This window comes from Hyalella azteca, unplaced genomic scaffold (genome assembly GCF_000764305.2).
Source record: "Hyalella azteca isolate HAZT.00-mixed unplaced genomic scaffold, Hazt_2.0.2 contig5945, whole genome shotgun sequence".
Classification (NCBI taxonomy): domain Eukaryota; kingdom Metazoa; phylum Arthropoda; class Malacostraca; order Amphipoda; family Hyalellidae; genus Hyalella; species Hyalella azteca.
Genome location: NW_025936119.1, coordinates 303,366 through 323,798, shown reverse-complemented (window position 1 = coordinate 323,798; position 20,433 = coordinate 303,366). Strand labels below are relative to the sequence as shown.

The following is a 20,433-nucleotide window of genomic DNA, read 5'->3' as shown; positions in this document are numbered from 1 at the left end:
GATAATTCTTGCATAAAGCTATTTTGCGGCATCTAACTGCGTTCAGTTTAGTGGTCCTATATAATGTAGGACTAACATGTATGATGTATGTCATGCCCATACGAGAAGTGAAGGCTTCATTTACAGCTCGGCACCAATAACACAATGAATAAAATACAAAATTTAATCTTATCCCAGTTAGATGCACGGTTTTTATTAATGCAAGTAGCACATGTATTTTTTCGCACCTCAGTTGAAATAAAAAACAAATATCAATTAATTTTTTACTACCACATGAAGAACAAGACAAACAAGACTTTAAAAAGACTTGCGTGCCGGGTTTGTTCTGATGGCAAGAATCAGATGTGTGGTGAGCGAGTATAACTCGGCTTCATTCAAGATACTATTGGCTCTCTTCAGTTCAGATATATTATGCCAAACTCGGATGAATGTCACTAAAAGAAATTACCACGTTATCTATGTAGTTATCATAATTTTGTCTACGTTTAAATTTAATACGTGTGGTGTTTTTAAAAACTTTTTCTTATACATGTGCATCATTGGAAACTTTTGCAGTGCAAAATCTGGAAGATTGTAAATGTTTTAGATGATTAAAACTTGCATAATAATGCAATATTTCGTTGTATCCTGTGTATATAGTTAGTCATTATAAACGTTCCATGAAATAAGTTAATTTGATTTTATACCTCATTCCAACCCAATAATTTATTTGTTTCAATTACGCTTCAATTCTATATCATTGACCGTCGCTTCTGGACCGAGTTAATCCTGCCTCGTGATGAACTTGTTTTAATTTCTTTCACCAAAAAATGCGCAGCACGACTCAAAATAAAATATTTGTTTCCTGCAAATCTTAAGTGTATCTATGTGTGCACACAGCGATAGTGCGGTGTGCTGATAGCTTTATTAGATTGCCTGGATATTTTTTGATGAGTCATGAGTTATTGATTCATGACGGCATCCGGTAGCGCGTCGTCACCCACGAGTAATTCCTGACACCCGTACCACATCCGAATGACGTACGTGACTTGGCGTTACTGCAAATTGCTGAATTGTGCGAAATGTTTCGTTATGTTTCGTTCGTGTGTTAATTTGGTTTGAGCTCGACGTGTCCGTTGCTGATGGTTTCGTAATCGTGATGCAACGGATGTTGTCTCCGATAACTATAGGCCTGCACCTGTAACTAGACCGTCGCATTTTCAGCAACGAAATGTCATTACAAATTTCTACTTTCACATACAATAAGGCATGGCGCAGCTAGAGCAACTTTCCGCCTTTACCAAGCGATACAAATAGTACGTCTGGCTTGCGTTGTAAATTGCAAATAAGTTGCAATTGCACATCAACTTGCATGCATATCAATATCTTAATCTCTTTCAATTACTTTTATGAAGAAGGATTGGTTTATGCTTTACAGACGACACTTGAAAGTACCTGCGGCGTGCAGAACCTGCCGCACGTAGGACAACAGTAGGAAGAGGCGTGTAGTACCTGCCGTACGTAGGACAACAGTAGGAAGAGGCGTGTAGTACCTGCCGCACGTAGGACAACAGTAGGAAGAGGCGTGTAGTACCTGTCGTACGTAGGACGCAGTGAGCGTCACTATATAGCGGCGCATCATCCCACACATGTGTGCTGCTCACTCCCCCGTGTGAGCCGTATTAGGGCAAGCGCTCTCTCTGCACGCACACTGCCGACACCTGCTGCTCGTGCCCGCTACTGCTTGTCCACATTCTGGGCGCTTTACATGCCGCGGTCGTCTCCTAAACTGTTCACTGCTCATCAGCCTTATAACTTCAGCTTCCTCCAACTCCAGCTTCCTCCAGTTCCAGCTTCCTCCAATTCCAGCTTCCTCCAATTCCAGCTTCCTCTAGCTTCAGCTTCCTCCAACTTCAGCTTCCTCTAACTTCAGCTTCCTGCAACTCAAGTTCCCTGCTTTTCTCCTCATCCTGACATTTCATATTTACTGCTTCGCATTTCATTTGGAGTCGACTTATCTGTTCACGTAACTGAACGAGAAAATTCTTCAGCTTTGTCAGGAAATCTTGATTATTAGTCGATTAGGATTATTATTGCGAACGTTATTATTGTATTAATATTAAATTTTCTCATCTTCGGATATCAAATTTTAGATCTCTCTATTAAGTGAGCGAATAATTTCTTCTTATTTCCAATATTAATCGCCTAGATTATGCATTGGTTTGAATTATGATACTTTTCTTTAGTAGTTCATATACAAATGACACGACATATGTACCATTACTAGTTATTTAGTTATTGCTATTGTCACATAGCTTTATTTTGATACCCACTTCAGGAAAATTTTTCATCACAAAAATGGAGAATACATTTTCAGATTTTTCCTGACACAGTAATTGGTGATGTAGACTCAGAGACGGCAATATAATAGCCATGATGGACGATGAGCGTGTTTGTAGCCACTATTATGTCGACAACGCGTTTAAACTGCTCCCACACTTGCCGAACTGAGCATTGACGGGATATTTCGTCGTATGATATACTGTTTGATTAATTGTCGTGATCAAAAGTTGTTCTACAGTTTCGCCACCTTTGTTTATTCCCGAAGTGGTGAATATATAATCCCGAATTAATGCGAATATATCTTTTATATGTTCTTTTAAGCAGGTTTCATTGAAGACCAAAAAATTTGTTTTATTAACAATTTTCTTATTAGTTTTTTTCAACATATCGAACAATATTTTTCATTTGCACTGGTAAATCGAAAATTAGGGTACCGATGGACATTTTTATTTCGTTAACGAGGTTTCGAATGTTTCCAATCATTCATTATCAAGTTAAAAGACGCATTGAGTGATAAAATTTGGATCGACATAAGTACCAAATCATGTAAATAAGGTACTTTTATATGTATATATTATCTTATTTTATAGCAAGCCTCTTATGGGTCTAGCTAATCTCGGACGAATGCTCATTAATAGTGCAGTATTGATAATTAAAGATGTGTGGCATTATAGTTGTAGTTTATAAGGCAGAGTGTGCCGTGAAGATACGAATACGACCTTTAGATACGAATAACATTGAAATCGTTCAGCTATCTTTAAGTAATTGAGCCTTCGTAGTTTTCAAGTTTCCCGATGGTTACTTTCTTTACTTGACCTTTAGATACGAATATAGTATCGAATGTGTGGCATTAGTTGTTTATAAAGCCGAGTGTGCCGTGGGCACGAGCGTGGGAGAGAGTACGCGGCATACACACATGGCTGTCAACTAGCTCAGGTGTCGCCCACTACACGCATTGTACGTAGGGGCGTATATAGCAGACCTATTCTTCTTGTTACTTGGTGCCTTGTTGTTGCTGCTTCATTCGCTTGTTGTTGCTGCTTCATTCGCTTGTTGTTGCTGCTTCATTCGCTTGTTGTTGCTGCTTCATTCGCTTGTTGTTGCTGCTTCATTCGCTTGTTGGCGGCCATGAGATGGATCTTTACCTAAACAGATGTGATTTAGAAGAGGGTTAGTAAGTTAACGTATCGTCGTTTCTTGACGATTACTCTATTTACTTGACCTTTTGATACGAATAACATCGAAATCGTTCATCTATCTTTAAATAATTATGCCTTTGTAGTTTTCAAGTTAAACCTTCGTTTCCTGGCGGTTACTCTCTTTACCTGATATTTATATACGAATATCGAAATCGTTCAGTTATCTTTAAATAATTGAGCCTTCTTAGTTTTCAAGTTAACCCTTCGTTTCCCGATGGTTACTTTCTTTACTTGACCTTTAGATACGAATAATATCGAATCGAAACTTTCGAATCGAAACTTTATCGAAAACTTTCATTAATTTTACATGAAGAATTGATGAGCACGTTAGGTACTGCAGAGGACAAGTCATCTAAGTATGATTATTCAAATTCATGTTCCTGACTCGCTTGCCAATTAATTAATAGTAAATGCTTGGTCCATGTGACCCTACTAGGCATTACGATACAATAAACGGGGTTGAACACACGAAAAGTACTTTTTTGCTGTAATTAATACGATCAAAGTTCGAAATTCGAATGCTGATAAATTTTTGGGATACAGAATGAGCGATGAAATCGTTCAATAATCGTTCAAGGATGAAACAAAACTACGAAAAATCACCTACTATAATAACTATTATTTGACCGCCATTATTAAATTTGTAAGGGCATATAATGATGTTATATTATAACAGGGGTACAGGGTATCATCCGCATCGCAACACTTTTGGATTAAAGTACTCTATTAAAAATTAATCATAAACCGATTTTCCATGTACAACAAAATAAAATTCTGTAACGTTTAAAACAGAAGTTTAATGAACTTCTGAATAATTTTTTCACATAATTCTAGTACGGTACCAAAGTTATAACGTTTGCATGGGTAGTCGGTATACAATAAACTTACTTAATATTTTTTTCCTAATTTTGAAAGTTATCTTGCCGCTGTTTCATGATTATGCTAATTTATTTTTATACTCAAATGTTGTACAACTGTCTACGCTTTCATTGCAGTTTAAGATTTTTCATCCGTGGGTTGAGGCAGCGCTTATGTATTTGTTCCAGATGTATTTGTTCCACTTATATATTATGTATTTATATGTATTTATATGTATTATGTATTTTTATATGTATTTATATGCGCTTATGTATTTGTTCCACTTCGTAAACCAGTTGTTCATTATTCATTGCGGTTATTATTATTATTTAAGCAGTTATTTATTGTGTTCAAAGAATCTTAACACATGACGTATTCAATGTTGCCAAATTAAACCTTTTAATCGCTCTTTTTCTAAGTAACAGCTAGCAGAATTTCACTAACATTATATAAAGTAATGTCCGAGTCGTTTAAGAGATCGATAACTTGGCTAATTTTCAGCCCATAATTGATACGAAATGCTCGAGACGCATCAATTGCTTCAATTGTTCGGCTGCAACATGCCATATCAACAGCCTAATAGGGTGATCACCTGATGATAGCCCAGCAGATGTTTTAATTGCCAATGCTTCACCTAGTCCAAGATCTTGACCTTGTGTTAGCTGGTGCACAGATGGCGACCTTCGTGCGTGGGACGAGAAAGTTTCTCCTGGTCTAACTCCACAGCTGGTCTCTCCTTCTCCAGCTCTAGTGCCCTCTTCTATGCTCATTTACTAGCCCAAGCGCCCTCTTCTAGCAGCTCCCTCTCTAGCTCTAGCACCATCTTCTGGCTCCTTTTCTAGCTCCCTCTCTAGCTCTAGCACCATCTTCTAGCTTCTTTTCTAGGTCCATCTATAGCTCTAGCGCCCTCTTTTAGCTCCCTTGCTAGCTCTAGCGCCATCTTAATTTAGCTCCCTCTCTAGCTCTAGCGCCCTCGTCTAGCTCCCTCGCTAGCTCTAGCGCCACTTTCAGCTCTTAAAGCTAGTTACATCATTTATTTCTAGACAGTCATGCAGTCTGCTATCGGTGTTGTAAACATAAGTAACATGGCTTAGTCTCTAAATTGATTAAATGAATGTGTAATTCAAAGGTGCGTGCACTCCAAGGTTAAGAGAAGAGGTTTAAAAAATATAACTTAGTACTCGCTGCAGTGAGTGACAGAGAGCGCATTTTCTCAAAATTGACGAAAACGTGAAATCACAGACAGACAGACGGACGGACATGACGAGCAAAAAAGCGACTTTTTTCCAGAAATGAGAAAATGCGCTAAAAATAGCTCCTGTTCACATAGTGATATAAATAAAACTTCGATTTAATGATGCCCATCCTTAAAACGGTTCTCGAAAACTTGTGCAAAATAATGTCAATGGCCGGCTTATCTGCCCCCTTCACTGCGTATTTGCTTCTCGATATTTTGACCAGGGGGTAAAACATTACGTTTTTTTCGATATCATACATTTTGCCAAAATTACGAATAGTTTTGCATCACTCTCTAATTCAGAGTACAATATTCGTGATAATCTTAGTTGCGTTTATGTTCTGCTACCTCCCGAGAGTTTCCTGTACTACACACAACTGTATAAACGTTGTTTATATTGCTCATAAATTATCCTGCTTCAAATTGAAGAAGGATATTGTTGCACCATGTAACTACGTTGCCCTTTAAAGGAATGGCATATATGCCTGTTTTGTTACACTGCATATAATGTCAGCAAATATTTATAGAATTTGTTTGTAAAACATAGATTTATTAACCTATAAAAGTAACTGCCAAAGCAAATTACCCAGACTCGCAGATGGCAGACGCTTGCTATCGCTTCTAGTGCCCTCTGAACAGCTCTCTGTCTCTTGAGCTAATGGTTGGGCACTGCCTGCTCTATCAGTCTCTCTCGTGCTACTCTCCATCTTCTATGTCAAACCTTTGCCATGTAGTTTGATCCAATCGTTTTTTAATAAATAGTATTAAAAATAGTATTCATGTTTTGTTAGCCAGCTTTCAGTGAGTTAGTTCAAACACCTGTTAATCCTCCAAATGCTTTACATTTATTTGACTGACAGTTCGGTTGGGCAGGAAAGGATTCTGCCGGGTGTACCTCAGACATGCAATTGAGGAGCCGTACTTTACGTTGAGTGTTGGTCAAAGCCGTGATAGAAAGTTCAAGTTTCTTGGTTTGCTTCAGCAATACTTGCCCTTGCTCAACATCAGCTGATTGGTCTGAACGAGGCATTATCGTGACTTTTTCGGAGCTCTCTCAGATCTGTTACACCTTCCCATAAGCAGAGAGCTACCGTAGTGTACGTAAAAGTGATGAAATATATCATATTCATAAGGTTTGCGCCTTTTTTACTACGAAGTTCCGGGAATTTCAAGCGCCCGACAAAATGTAGATTAAATTAGCTGTCGAAATGATAAGCTATTTCAAACTGCAAAACTGGCAAAGTTTCTTTTAAACTGGCAAAGTTGGTACTGACTCGTTGTGGTTGCATATGACAGCGTATGTACATATCGACGCACTCACTTGACTTGCGCAACCTTCGTCGGTACTGTTTGACCAATATGTTTACGCAGTTGTTAAGTCTTTAATTTGTAAGTGTATAATATTATTCTGATCTTCTTTGGTACCATTCTGTTTAGAAAATGCAACTTTGGAACACGCATTTTTTTCTTAAGTAAATGTTTTATGAATAATTATTTCAAAGCAAATTGTTTCAGACATATTTAATTTTTTCTCATGTAAGACAAGTAAAATATACATGTCACTTCCACAATACGGATGACTGTTGTTTACAGAAGACGAGGTGATAAACTGTTTGAACCACTCCTTGTGGTGGCCAGAGAGAACATAGCATCCTGTTAGCAATTAACTTATAATTACTGTTTGGCGTTTGCAGACGATGTGGCGATGGACTGGTCGGACCACGCACTGTGGTGGCCGGAGAAGAATTCGTGGCTGACGCACACGCGCTCTACGCTGGACCAGTGTGGGGTGACCGCTTCAGCTGAGCTCGAATTCACGCCCATGCACAAGATTCTCAGGGTGCAGCTGCCTGACCTCAGAGAGATGGACTTTAAAGTAGACTTTAGTATGAAAACTTTTAACACTGTTGTCGACCTCTGCAAACAAATGGGTGGGTTTTACACTTGCAATATCATAATTTGGCCTATGTTTAAATCATTTGTGTGCTGTGTTTCAGTGTACATAAGTTATAAAATGATTTTTATTGTTTAGTTTTCCCCTTAAAATTTAATGATAATGATACTGATCTATTGCTAGTTGCCAAAGAATAATATAATAATCATAGCAGAAGTACTGAAGTACTAATTTCACGCAGGTATCCGACATCCCGAAGAGCTATCGTTCTGCAAGCCAATCACCGCCGACGACCTGAAGTACAACTACGCCGAGAGACAGCTCAAGAAACAGCAGCAGGCCAAAGTTCCCAATGGACAGGTGGGCACATAATGAATTTTGATACAACCTAATGATCGTTACATTATTGTGGCATCATGATAGAGGGACTGCCTGGTTACGTCATGATAGAGGGACTGCCTGGTTACGTCATGATAGAGGGACTGGCCTGGTTGCGTCATGATAGAGGGACTGGCCTTGTTACGTCATGATAGAGGGACTGGCCTGGTTACGTCATGATAGAGGGACTGGTCTGGTTACGTCATGATAGAGGGACTGGTCTGGTTACGTCATAATAGAGGGACTGGTCTGGTTACGTCATGATAGAGGGACTGCCTGGTTACGTCACTGTCAAAGGGTGTGGCACTTTCGTGCTGTAATTCATTTCTTTATTTCTTGCATTTTAAGCATTCAGATGTTCTCATCACTTTAAGTGACTTTTTCTCAAAATGATTTTGATTCCAATATTGTTACTGTCACTCCGTTAATATTTCTACTGACGTTTGCTCAGCTGCCCCCGGACACCAACACATTCGTGGCCAACAAGAGCATCAGCAGCAACAAGAGCCACAACGTCAGCAACGGCTCCTTGGAACGATCCACTCACTCTGCTGGCACTCCCGTCAGTCATTTGCACTAACATTAATAACATTATTAATGTTATTATTATTATATTGTTATTAATGTTATAACATTATTAATGTTATTACAGCCTAACATTATTAATATTTTATGCGGTTTGGATGCTAGAAGAATGTATATCTATACACATTTCAGAATAATAGCTAAAATGCATTTGCAATTACATTGGTGTGATTAACAGCGTTTAACTAATAGTGAAGCTAATAGCGTAAATCAATTGCGTAATTATTAATAGCGATAAAGTGCATTAAAGTCACTTCCTATGATCTTTCATGAGTTCAGCAGTTTCAATTGTTAGGTTCTGTGTGCTTGCTATTATTATAAAAGAAGGGTAGGCGTCTCCTTTGATGCATTGTTTGACGTTAATTACAGAATGGTGTCATTTTTCAATTTTGATCGCCGTTCTAGAATTAAATTTATGCGTGACTTTATCTTTCTGTGAATTTTGATATCCTGCGTAGTCGTTTAGAACGTCCTTATTAGTTCAGCAATTTAAAGTCTTAGTTTTATTTCCACTTGATTAATAATAAAAAATTAAAATAGGAAACTACGTTAGTGCACTTTTAAACTTCGATTCTTGTCTTCGAATGTTTCTTGTCCTGATGGCTCCTTCATGTATCATGCCTATCTGTTTAGAACGATTCTTGTCATGATAGCTCATTCATCTATGATCCTAATATTTAGAAAGATTCTTATCCTGATTCTTCCGAAAGATTCTTGTCCTGATTCTTCCGAAAGATTCTTGTCCTGATTCTTTTGAAAGATTCTTATCTCCTTGATGTATGATGCCTACAGTCAGGAACATGGCGGCACCCGAACAGCTCCATGAACAGCTCCCTGGATCAGTCCTTCACCAAGACCGTGAACGTTGCTAACGCCGACAGCCTCGACGCGAGTGACAAGCTTAACGCCTCCCTCAGCAACTCCCTCTTGTCGCCTGAGGGAGCTCGTGCTAAATTACCCAGACCTAAGTCGCTTCTTGAGAAGGCCAGGATGAACGTGGGGTTAGTTCATGCAATGTTCATACTGTTTTATGATAAGTTTTGCTGTTGTTTTAAACCTTGTAAAGATTCCAGTTGTGTATATATTGTGTATATAGATTCCTGTGTATAAAGATTCCAGTTGTGTATTTCCAGTATATACTGTCAGTTGTATTAGTACGTATTGCACATAACGACAAATGTTACCACTTTTCAAAAGTGCGTTTATTGATGTTTCGTGTTTGAAGACGTTGGCCTTCATCTCTCGTTTTTTCACTATGTTTGTGTGTATCACTGCTTTCTCATTCAAGCATTCATAATCTGTTTAGGTGGTTGGACTCATCTCTATCGATCATGGAGCAAGGAGTGAAGGAAGGCCATACGCTGATGCTGCGTTTTAAGTTCTATGCTTTCTACGACCTCAACCCAAAATATGACGCTGCTCGCATCAACCTCATCTACAACCAGGCCCGCTACCAGATCCTCAATGAAGAGATTGACTGCACTGAAGAGGAGATGCTCATGTTCGCTGCTCTTCAGGTAAGAAATGACGCATATGTTCGCTGCTCTTCAGGTAAGAGGAGATGCTCATGTTCGCTGCTCTTCAGGTAAGAAGAGATGCTCATGTTCGCTGCTCTTCAGGTAAGAGGAGATGCTCATGTTCGCTGCTCTTCAGGTAAGAAGTGACGCTCATGTTCGCTGCTCTTCAGGTAAGAAGTGACGCTCATGTTCGCTGCTCTTTGTTAACTACCTGCCGTGCCGTTTTCTTTTGTTATCATGTCTTGTCTCCTACTAATCTATCGGCACTTGTCTTCGTCAATCTTAGTATTGTGCGTCTTGAGTGTCTTGGCTCTTATTTATATTCATAGTTGTGTTAGAGGATCAAGAGGGCTAAAAATTCCAATAACTACTAGAATGTTTAGTTTGTAATTCCGTCCGCAAGTTTACTCTCACTTTGTTTGGCTATTATATCATTTATTAATTAGGAGCAATCTCCTTCCTCTCGCAGTCTTCGTTTAATACTGACTGTGTAGTTGTACATTCTTCCGTGGATTTTCTCTTATTGTACTCTATGCTTCACTTTTTTTAAACACCGCGCTTTTCTTTGTCTCTGAGCATTAAAATTTTATTTCAGTACCAAATAAAGCTGCAGGCGAAACAGCCGCAGACGAAGCAACAGATGAGCGCTGACGACGACATCGAGCGCGCACTCAACGACCTGCAAGTGAGCCTGGAAGGTGGCAACCACATCACCCCCAACATCCCCACCAGCTCCGACATCCTGCACGTACCTGAGCTCAAAGGATTCATCAAGTTCATGAAGTGAGACTCGCTTAGCTGTACAGAATAACTATTTAACTGAGTTTTATTTTCTGTCAACGCATACCTAACCTTACGATGGATGATTCTATGGACGCTTTCTTCTTGTCAATAAATTTTAAAGGTATAGTTCTTGATAATTTTACGAAGGTTTTTTTTTGAAATCATAATTAGGTTTGCATCTGGGTGGCACTATAATCAGTATAAAGTAAAAAAATTCATGACTTCTAAAATGTGTTCTTTTGTTGAATTTCTGCGCGTTTGAGGTAAAGTTTCCTAGTGAGATAGAATAATGCCAAATTCTGATTAGGTACTTTCGCTAATTCCTTTTCTATCAATTGATGTTTTAATCAATATATTTAGGGTATCAACTTTTAATTTTTTCTTGACTACACTGCATTTGGGGCACTGAAAGAACTAAAATAAAGACGGGAGAACTTTATACGCATTGCAACCAATTTATCAAAGGAATCGGTTGAACAGATGTTTCATGGTTGTTGCAGACCACGACGGTTCACATGCTTCTGTTTCACTAACAATTCCCATTTGTTGCAGACCACGAAGGTTCACATGCGCCCTGTTTCACTTACAATTCCCGTTTATTGCAGACCACGACGGTTCACACTGCGCAGTTTCAAGGAGCAGTATTTCGTATGCCGCGACCTGCGCCTCTCCTACTACCGTAACAATGAAGAGGTTGACCCCGTGGAAGTGATAGACTTGCCCAGCTGCGTGGCCACTCCGGACGTGCATATCTCCACCGGCCGCTTCGGTATCAGGCTTGAGGTGCCGTCTGCCCAGCACGGCGTCACGGAATACCTGCTGCGCTTCAGCGATGTGAGTTGCTGGGCCGTGGGTAACTTCCCTAACAAACATAGAGGCCGGTCACCGGTGTGACTCTGCATTAGGTGCCGCCTAGGGCTCGGGGAGCACGTAAATTAGCTTCGCTAGGTTTGAATGGCTGCCGCTCAGGGTTTGAATGACAATCTCTGGGCAGCTTGCTAGCTTAATTGTTGTGACTCTGCTCGGCCAACCCTTCGCCTACTCTCAGGCGACTATAAAGTTGGAAATGGCATTCTAACCAGAAACTAATTTCGATCGGGTGGCCCAGCAGACCCAGAATAACTTTGCGCCGAGTGTAGTGACTATTCGGCCGAAGCCTAGGTGGTCCCCGAATCTTGTTAGGGTAAGTGGCTCCAGCGTGACCTGGGACTGCTACGTCCGAAACGCATACTAAAAATGGGGATGATTTGCTGATGTCAGTGTACCTCGAGTAATTTGATGTTGAAAAACCCTGATTATTCTAATATAAAATGCTTAATACATTTTAGATACAAATTGCCTCTATTATACAAGATATTTCGAGGCTGACACATGACGCAAGAGGTTGGTCCATCGTGTTTAAAATGTTGTATTTATTGTTAATAAAATCTGTTTTATCTGGAAACTGAGCCTTTCTTAACGAAATAATGGGGTTGAAAGTCATTGAATTTATTCCAAATAAAATTTATTTCATTTTATTATTTATTTAGTTTCCTCATACCAGGTATAGTGCCTCATACCAGGTATAGTGCCTCACACCAGGTATAGTGCCTCATACCAGGTATAGTGCCTCATACCAGGTATAGTGAATCATACCAGGTATTGTGGTGAACAAGAAACATTCTTCTTGACATTCTCTGTTGGGTTTTTTAAGTTGACCTGTAAGATACATCGTGGATACCATCCTCCCACATGACGTCGTTGACGCTCCTAGTATGAATGAGTTCAAAAACAGACTATAAAACAAGGTTATGAAGTCGGTCGAATATGTCCAGTTTTGAAATACCTAGCACCTTACGGACCTGAAAAAAGTCCAGTAGATATTTCAAACCAACATCGGTTTTGAAAGATCTGGTCTAAGGGCCGGTTTTTAGATAAGTATACTAAAAACAAGTCGCGAACTGTGCAAGAATTGGCAACAGACCATGGGCCTATTTCTTCAGCGCTGACGCAATTATACTACTATATAATAATATTAAAATACATAAGATAATGAATAAAATCCCGTGGTAGGTAATAAAATTAGAAACAAACTGTTTTTTTAAAAATCCCTTCTTTACAACCATGGCACACTTCCACAGCCGACACAACTATACTGCTATATTATAATATTAACATTCATAGGACAACGAAGAAAATCCTGTGCTAGGTCATAAAATTAGAAATGAAATGTTTTTTTTTTAAATCCCTTGTTTACCACCATGACTCACTTCCAGGCTGAGGTGCGCGGCATCCAGGCCTTCCTGTCCCTGCAGCAACCCAGGGCGCCCGCCGTCATGTCGCCCGAGCAGCACCTCGCTGACATCAACGTCGAGGAATTCGTCAGTCCGCGCTTCTCGAGGAAAATTCGGGGCAAGGTGTGTGCAGGAACTGCATGAGTTTTCATTTTAGAATATACAGATAAGATATAGGTATAATGTCATATTTTTGTGAGTCACTCCGCGCTTCTCAAGGAAAATTCGGGGCAATGTGTGTGCAGGCTCTGCATGAGTTTTCATTTAAGAATATACAGATAACATGTATAATATTGTCATTTTTTCTGAGTCAGTCGCGCTTCTCAAGGAAAATTCGGGGCAAGGTATGTGCAGGTTCTGCTCTCTCTTCATGAGATTTCATTTTAGAATATACAGATAACATACGTATATAATAAGTCATTTTTTGGTGAGTTAGTGTGTGCTTCTCAAGGAAAATTCGGAGCAAGGTGTGTGAACCTGCAGGATCTATATAATTTTTAATTTTAGTGTTCATGCATTTAATTTCAGTTAAGAAGTGACGCTGTTGTTCTGTAACCATTTATTTAAATGCACATTTTTGCCAACCAGCGCTTCTCCAGGAAAATCCAGGCTTGAAGCTCTGCATAAGCTTTAATTAAAAATGTCTAGAAACGTAAAATTGTGTTATGATGTTATTTGGTAACATGTAAATTCTACGTTTGTAATTATTAATAGGGCAATTTTGTCTGTACATTTCATTGTATTGGCCGGAATTTTGTCCGGACAATTTCATTGGTTCATTTTACAATATTTTTTACATTGAGAGTAAATGAAGGCTGTAATTTTTCAGCTGATTGTTAGACAATACAACAGGAGAAACATTGGCCTATGTTCTATGATTCTTCCTGTGTTCATCGTTACAAGTCTTCTTGATTTGTGCTTCTTGATTTTTTTTCTGCAAGCATCCGCTTACTGAAAGAATACGAAATGCAACTTCGCGTTCTTCGCCTGGATCAACTTTAGTCTATTTTCAAATGAATCTCTTCACTCAAATGCTGACAATTATCTCCACTTGATCCATAGATCTGTTGGTTGATTTCATATCATTTCATATCCGTTATCTTTGCTACAACAAAAATCTTGTAACTTTGTTTGTTGAATTCTTTACTCGGCCGTGCGTTTCATTGATGAAGTCATTGTTTTTCTTCAATTAAAAATTATGCCCAAAATTATTCACCATTATTTGGCGTGTGTCATCGATCACAGTCCTTAGATTCGTCTAAAAAATTCAAGCATTAAGCTTTGAATTCTTTTATTATAGTGCTGTTATTCTAAATTCATTAATTCACTTCCTCCTCATCTTACACACATTACTCTAAAAATTCAATAATTTAGTATTGAATAGGTAGTTTCATTTACGTGTTAATCTTATCAAGTCTTTTATTCGCACACATCTCATTTTGCCCTGTTTTACTGTATGGATATATTCCGCCGAGGATATAGTTCAAAACTGAGCTTTTTGTGAATGATAATCGTCATCGCTCGTTTATTTTTCGCTCATTCATTTTCTGCACGTTTTTTCACAAACTGTTATTATTCTTCGAAACTTGGTTAATTTGAAGCTTTGCATTACTCGTTTTCTCTGTTTCTTTCTCACTCTCTGTATCGATGTCGACTTGTTTCTACTTGAGCTGCAACTCTATGTAGCTGTGTCCTCTGGTCGAAGAAAATGTCCAGCAAGCATATATATAAATATATTTGTAGGTTGGTCATTCCAAAATGAAAACGCGCAAAAATTAATCAGTGTTATGAGCGTAATCAATTCTTGAGTGAAACGGAACCATGAATGTTGAGGCAGTCCGAGGCACTCAATCATTTTTAAAAGCGTTTTATTTATTCTCGCTTAACCTTCATAACCTCATTTAACCTTCATAGTAGCTCAAAACACCTTCAAATTTATTCTCGCATTCTCAGTCTGCATATGGAAACTTTCATTTCTTGCTTCACTTTCTATTCACGAACTCGTTCTAGAGTAAATATTATATCCTGATGTCTCTCGCTTGACTGAAGTTGACTGAAGACCTCACTTAACCTTCATAGCTCCAAACACCTTCAAATTTATTCTCGTATTCCCAGTCCGCAAATAAAAACTTTCATTTCTTGCTTCACTTTCTATTCATGAAACCCGTTCTATAGTAAATATTATTTCCTGATGTCTCTCGCTTGACTGAAGTTCTCTTCTCTATCGGCGTGCCTTAGGGCGGCTGGTGCGCTGGCGCTCCTTCTGAACCTCTGGTAACGGGCGTGCCCCGTGAGATTTGCCGATTACGTTCTTCCTAAATATTCTGTTTATTTGCTGGCAAGAACTGATGTCTACTCGGGGTGCATAAGATGTCTTGGGTTCTTTTTTGTTTTCATCAATTTACTCGCCTTAGTGTAATTGGTAGTTGGTAAATTGCCCCTGTGTATTTGAATTGCCTTTCTGTAGTTGGTAAATTACCTCTGTGGATTATTTGGTAAAATTACCTTTCTGTAGTTGGTAAATTGCCCTTGTGTATTTGGTCAAATTGCCTTTCTGTAATTTTTAAAATTCCTTTCGTGTGCTTGATAAAATTTCCAAAAATGTTCATCTGGATAATTTTTCGGTCACAATAACCAAGTTTACCGAACTTTTCCGTTTTTATCAATTATAATTTGTGTTTTTCATTGATTTTGTATGAAAATAAGCCAGCTAAATTGGTAGCCAATTAATGCTAATTGGTAGCCAACGCACGATGTTTCACCTTGCCTGCTGAAGGGATATTTTCCGGCCTGTAATTTTTCAGTGTTTGAATTTAATCTAGAGCGAGTTTACGATTTCTTGGTTATTGCTTCATTTTCGTTCATGTGAGGCTTGAATACGAACTTCATAAGGCAATACTGACCATGTTGCTCATGTTAGCAGATTAATTTGAGGCTTAAATACGAACGTTATAAAGCTATACTAACCATGTTGCTCTTGTTTGCAGGTTAATTTGAGGCTTAGGTAGGAACTTTATATAATAATACCTACTAACCATGTTGCTCTATTTTTTAGGTTAATTAGAGGCTTAAAAACGAACTTCATTTATCAATACTAATCATATTGTTCTTGTTAGCAGGTTAATTCGAGGTTTAAATACCGATCTATACTAACCATGCCATGTTGCTCTCGTTCGCAGGGCTCTACGCGTATCTTGGAGGCTCACGGCAACTTCAAAGACCTGGGGCTGATGGAGGCCAAGTTGCAGTTCATCCGATGTTGGCAGGCGCTGCCTGACTTCGGCGTCACTCTGTTCCTGGTCAAGCACATGGGGCACAAGAAGGAGGAGCTACTCGGTGTCGCCTTCAACAGGATCATGAAGATGGATCTCGCTACCAGCGACCACCTTAAGACCATACGTTACAACACCATCAAAGTTTGTACACTGCAATTATTTTATTTGGTTTAAAAGTATTTCGACCAGGCTTTTTCTATCAAAACTCAACAATGGATGATGAACTAAAAATGTCTCCTTTTCCAATCATTACAAGACCATCAAAGTTTATGGACTGCAATCAATTTATTAGGTATAAATTTTCTCGACCAGGCTTTTTCTATCAAAACCCAAAAATGGATGATGAACTAAAAATGTCTCCTTTTCCAATCATTACAACACCATCAAAGTTTGTGGACTGATTTTCTTTTGTATTAAAAGTTTCTCGACGAGGCTTTTTTCAATAAAATTCCAACAGTGACTAATGAACTAAAAATTTCAACATTTTCAAGCATGGATGAGTTTGAAATCAAAACCCCAATGTCCATTCAAGATCATCTTCAGAAACACTTTGCTCTTGACTAGTAAATTGAAGCAAAATGAACTCTCTATCTGATGATTTATGCTAGAAAGTTATTACTTCATACTACTTCTAACTCTTTACATCAACATAAATAATGTGAATCGATTTTGTTTTGGTAACAGATGTGCCAGTCGTATCATTGAAATGTCAAGAAAAATTTAGAATTATTAGTTTTCTAGACTCTGAAATGACTGGCTCTCATATTTATTATAAGTTGATTTTAATTGCGACAATATTAAAAAATACTACGTAAAGTTTTTTTTTTTTTTTTTGTATGAAAGTTCTGATGAATCATTTCAACTCAGGCCTGGAATGTGAATTGGGGCACCAAGCACATGATGATCCAGACCGAGTCCGAGAGCCTGACCTTCTCCTGCCTCACTGCCGAGTGCAAGGTGAGTGAGTGTGAAATTATGAAAGTTCATCTGGTGATATACGTGATCATTTTATAGCATTCCTTAACAAAGGAGAAATTAAAACCGTACGAGGTGAGCAGGTCCCAAGTTCATCCAGTAAGACTTCAAATTTAAGTGATCATTAAAACAGACTAAACAATTATTAACTTAACACACAGGGCAGGGCTCATATATGTAGTTAACTAGTGAGCCTGATTAGTGAACTTGTGAACCTAATTAGTGAACTTGTGAGCCTGATTGGTGAACTTTTGAGCCTGATTGGTGAATTTGTGTGCAGGTGGTGCACGAGTTCATCGGCGGCTACATCTTCCTGTCGATGCGCACCAAAGACGCCAACCAAACTTTGGACGACGAACTCTTCCACAAACTGACGGGCGGCTGGGCCTGAGCCCACAGCTGTCCACCATCTTTTATTTTAAAACCTCAAATGTTTGAGCCGAAAAGTTCTTCCTCTTATTCATAAGTACGTTCGTGCCTGAAATTGGAATGGATTCCCAAACACTGATACGCGTACTCAGATTTAAATTCCATTCAATTTTATGGGCAAACTCCGGTTAAATTATCTACTAAAACTTATTATTAATCAATTTTTATTTTTTTTTATTTCTGCTCATTTGTTGTATTCGGAAAACTTACGGTCATTTATTTTGTGTTAAATATTTCTGTGTTCTGCTCAGAACTAAAATTTGAGTGTGGATACTGTTTGATTCTGAATATGCAGCGAAAAGATCATTACATGTGAAATATATTATTTTGCTTCGGTCACAATTTATTAGCAACTCTTGAAATGCTTAAAAATATTTGTGCGTTTTAATAATCGAACTGTGAGCTTTTGTAAATGCGCTTTATAGGCTAAGGTAAGAGTAATTAAAACGACAAAGTGAAGCCATTCGTTTGCGTGGTTTAATAATATAGTTATAACATTGGTTTCTTGTTTTTGAAAGTCTACTCAAATCCTTAAATGCTCTGCAAATTTTGCGAGCTGCTCAGTGTCCTTGTGGCAAATTTATTTATGAACACTTGACTTCTATTAAGGCTGAAATATGAATTAATGCTTACTTCTGTTTACCCACAATACAATTCTGTACGCTTTTACAATTCAGGTTTCAGAATCGTGCGCCTAAACGAAACAAGAAGTCGTACTTTAATGTTAAATTTTATGAGAATTTAATATGTATTAAGGTTTTCAATAGTGTCGTCCTAAAACGTACCGTACTGCCTTTGCATCAGTGCCTCAATGTTCGTGCCAACATTTCAATTCTTCACGACTCGTGCTACTTCCATTTTAGGGGTACTTTTAGAATGATGTTTATAAAATATTTACCGTAGCCTGTCCAACAATCCTGATTCATCTTTCGGATGCTCAGTTTTTTGTGTTCTGGTCTCCACTTTGATAGCAGTCAGAATAATCCTGGAGACCGTAGTGAACGACTCTCTACAGTTGTTGGATCTTCATCCTTGTAAAATCTATTTAAATGATATTCCGATGGGTGAAAAGTTGTAGCAAATATTGCATGTGCAATTTTCGTACTCTAAAAATCATGCCATTAAATGTTATGCCTGTGCCTCTGATTAGTCACTTCAAATGAATAGCTTGTAAAACCGCAGTCGTTTGTTTATTATTTTAATCTCGTGCTAATTTGATGAATTTTCGTACGTCATGCGAGTGTGGGTTCCAAGTACTCTTTTTAGCCCAATTCGACGTTCATGCACTCAAAACCGTGCTGGTATTTGTAGTTGTGTAAATAATGTAAATAACATACAGAAGTGCTTCTTTTATCTGCTATTTGCTTGTTGTTGATTCTAACATTGGCCATTATTCGTATTGCATATATTTTCACGATCCAAATAATGTTTGTTTGGAATTTGTTTTCTTGCTCATCTTCTTCATCGCGGTTGTTCTGTTCTACCTTTAATTGTATTAATAAATTTTTTGTATACAATAATTCTCGATCTACATTCTAGGTAGACAACAATACAAACACAAAAAGGGATGTATCATTTGCCACCAATTTTTTCAACTTATATTGATGTGCAATTAATCTTGCTTATATATGACTTAGGGCATTTCCAGACCTCTCATCTGAGTTGCACATGCGATGTCATGAGGATCGTAGTTGAAAGCTGTAATTCCGAGATGCCTTGTGACGTGATTTCTCCCAGCCGCTTTATTTATGCTGTATTTTTTCTACTTACTAGGACGCTATGGTTTTTGTCCCTACTTATCTTACATTCAGCTTAGGAAAAGGGAGGAACCGTTACCGTTTTATTGCTTTTAAAGAGAAACACGAGCTGCTCTCGACAACTCATTCATGAGGCTATGGCGCCCCGCATGAGCTCAGTCGGCATTTAACTCTGCGCGAAGTTTGGTCTCAAACAAGTGCTTCCCTATTCTGTAATTTCTTCGTGTCGTAACGAGGGTGTCTTTAACTAAAGTAGTTAGAAATAATATTTTAAGATGTGTTAATGTCAGATGCCGCGAAGTAAACCAAACTCCTGAACTCTGAAAATTTATCTAATTATTTTATTCGTCGTGTCGGTCGGTCGGTCGGGACTTTAATTTTTGCCTCGAGCAAAATATGGATAACACGGAGTATGATACGATTTGATGAATTGCCGGAATTCGTTTTAATTTAGATGTTTCCGTAACAATATGAGTCAATTTGAATATCAAAAAAATTGTTTGATTTCTAAGCAGACCTGAATCAACCTTCCCACATCTTTGTATATACGGGCAAAAAGAAAGTTGGCAGCGCACAGCTAACGCATCTTTCGTTCTTCACGTTTGTGGAAGCATTTATCCGTCTTCAGATTTGAGGTAGAACCATGAGAATTGTCCAGAAAATCAAAGCAAGAGTAACCGGGTTCATTACATTGCACGCGTATGATATATTACTGCTAAGCCTCATCGATGGTGATCTATGTGACGTGTTACAACTAGCATCGTTCTTGTTAAACCTCAAAATCTACTTAATGTTGACCGTGTCATATAAGTAAACTATTAATTACAGACTCACAATTGTTTCATTGATATCAAGATGTTTCCAGCATTTCATCTAAACCAATGATATCGTTCGAAAGTTGGATTATTCACTGTAATATTTATCGAATTTAACTCGTCATTGTTCACTGGG

The 20,433-nt window shown here is 38.3% G+C and overlaps 1 protein-coding gene across 1 annotated transcript in view; it reads left to right on the top strand.

The window, feature by feature from the left end:
• LOC108672769 (unc-112-related protein-like) overlaps positions 1-20,312 on the top strand; it is a 36,679-nt gene extending 16,367 nt beyond the window's left edge. The window contains exons 2-13 of the mRNA XM_018160500.2: positions 7,311-7,547; positions 7,752-7,870; positions 8,340-8,450; positions 9,266-9,474; positions 9,780-9,990; positions 10,586-10,773; positions 11,379-11,607; positions 13,008-13,169; positions 15,285-15,320; positions 16,226-16,462; positions 17,189-17,278; positions 17,577-20,312. Coding sequence (XP_018015989.1) covers positions 7,311-7,547; positions 7,752-7,870; positions 8,340-8,450; positions 9,266-9,474; positions 9,780-9,990; positions 10,586-10,773; positions 11,379-11,607; positions 13,008-13,169; positions 15,285-15,320; positions 16,226-16,462; positions 17,189-17,278; positions 17,577-17,687 — 1,940 coding nt within the window. The 3' untranslated portion in view covers positions 17,688-20,312. The remainder of the gene's footprint in view (positions 1-7,310; positions 7,548-7,751; positions 7,871-8,339; positions 8,451-9,265; positions 9,475-9,779; positions 9,991-10,585; positions 10,774-11,378; positions 11,608-13,007; positions 13,170-15,284; positions 15,321-16,225; positions 16,463-17,188; positions 17,279-17,576) is intronic.
• Positions 20,313-20,433: the final 121 nt, after the last annotated feature.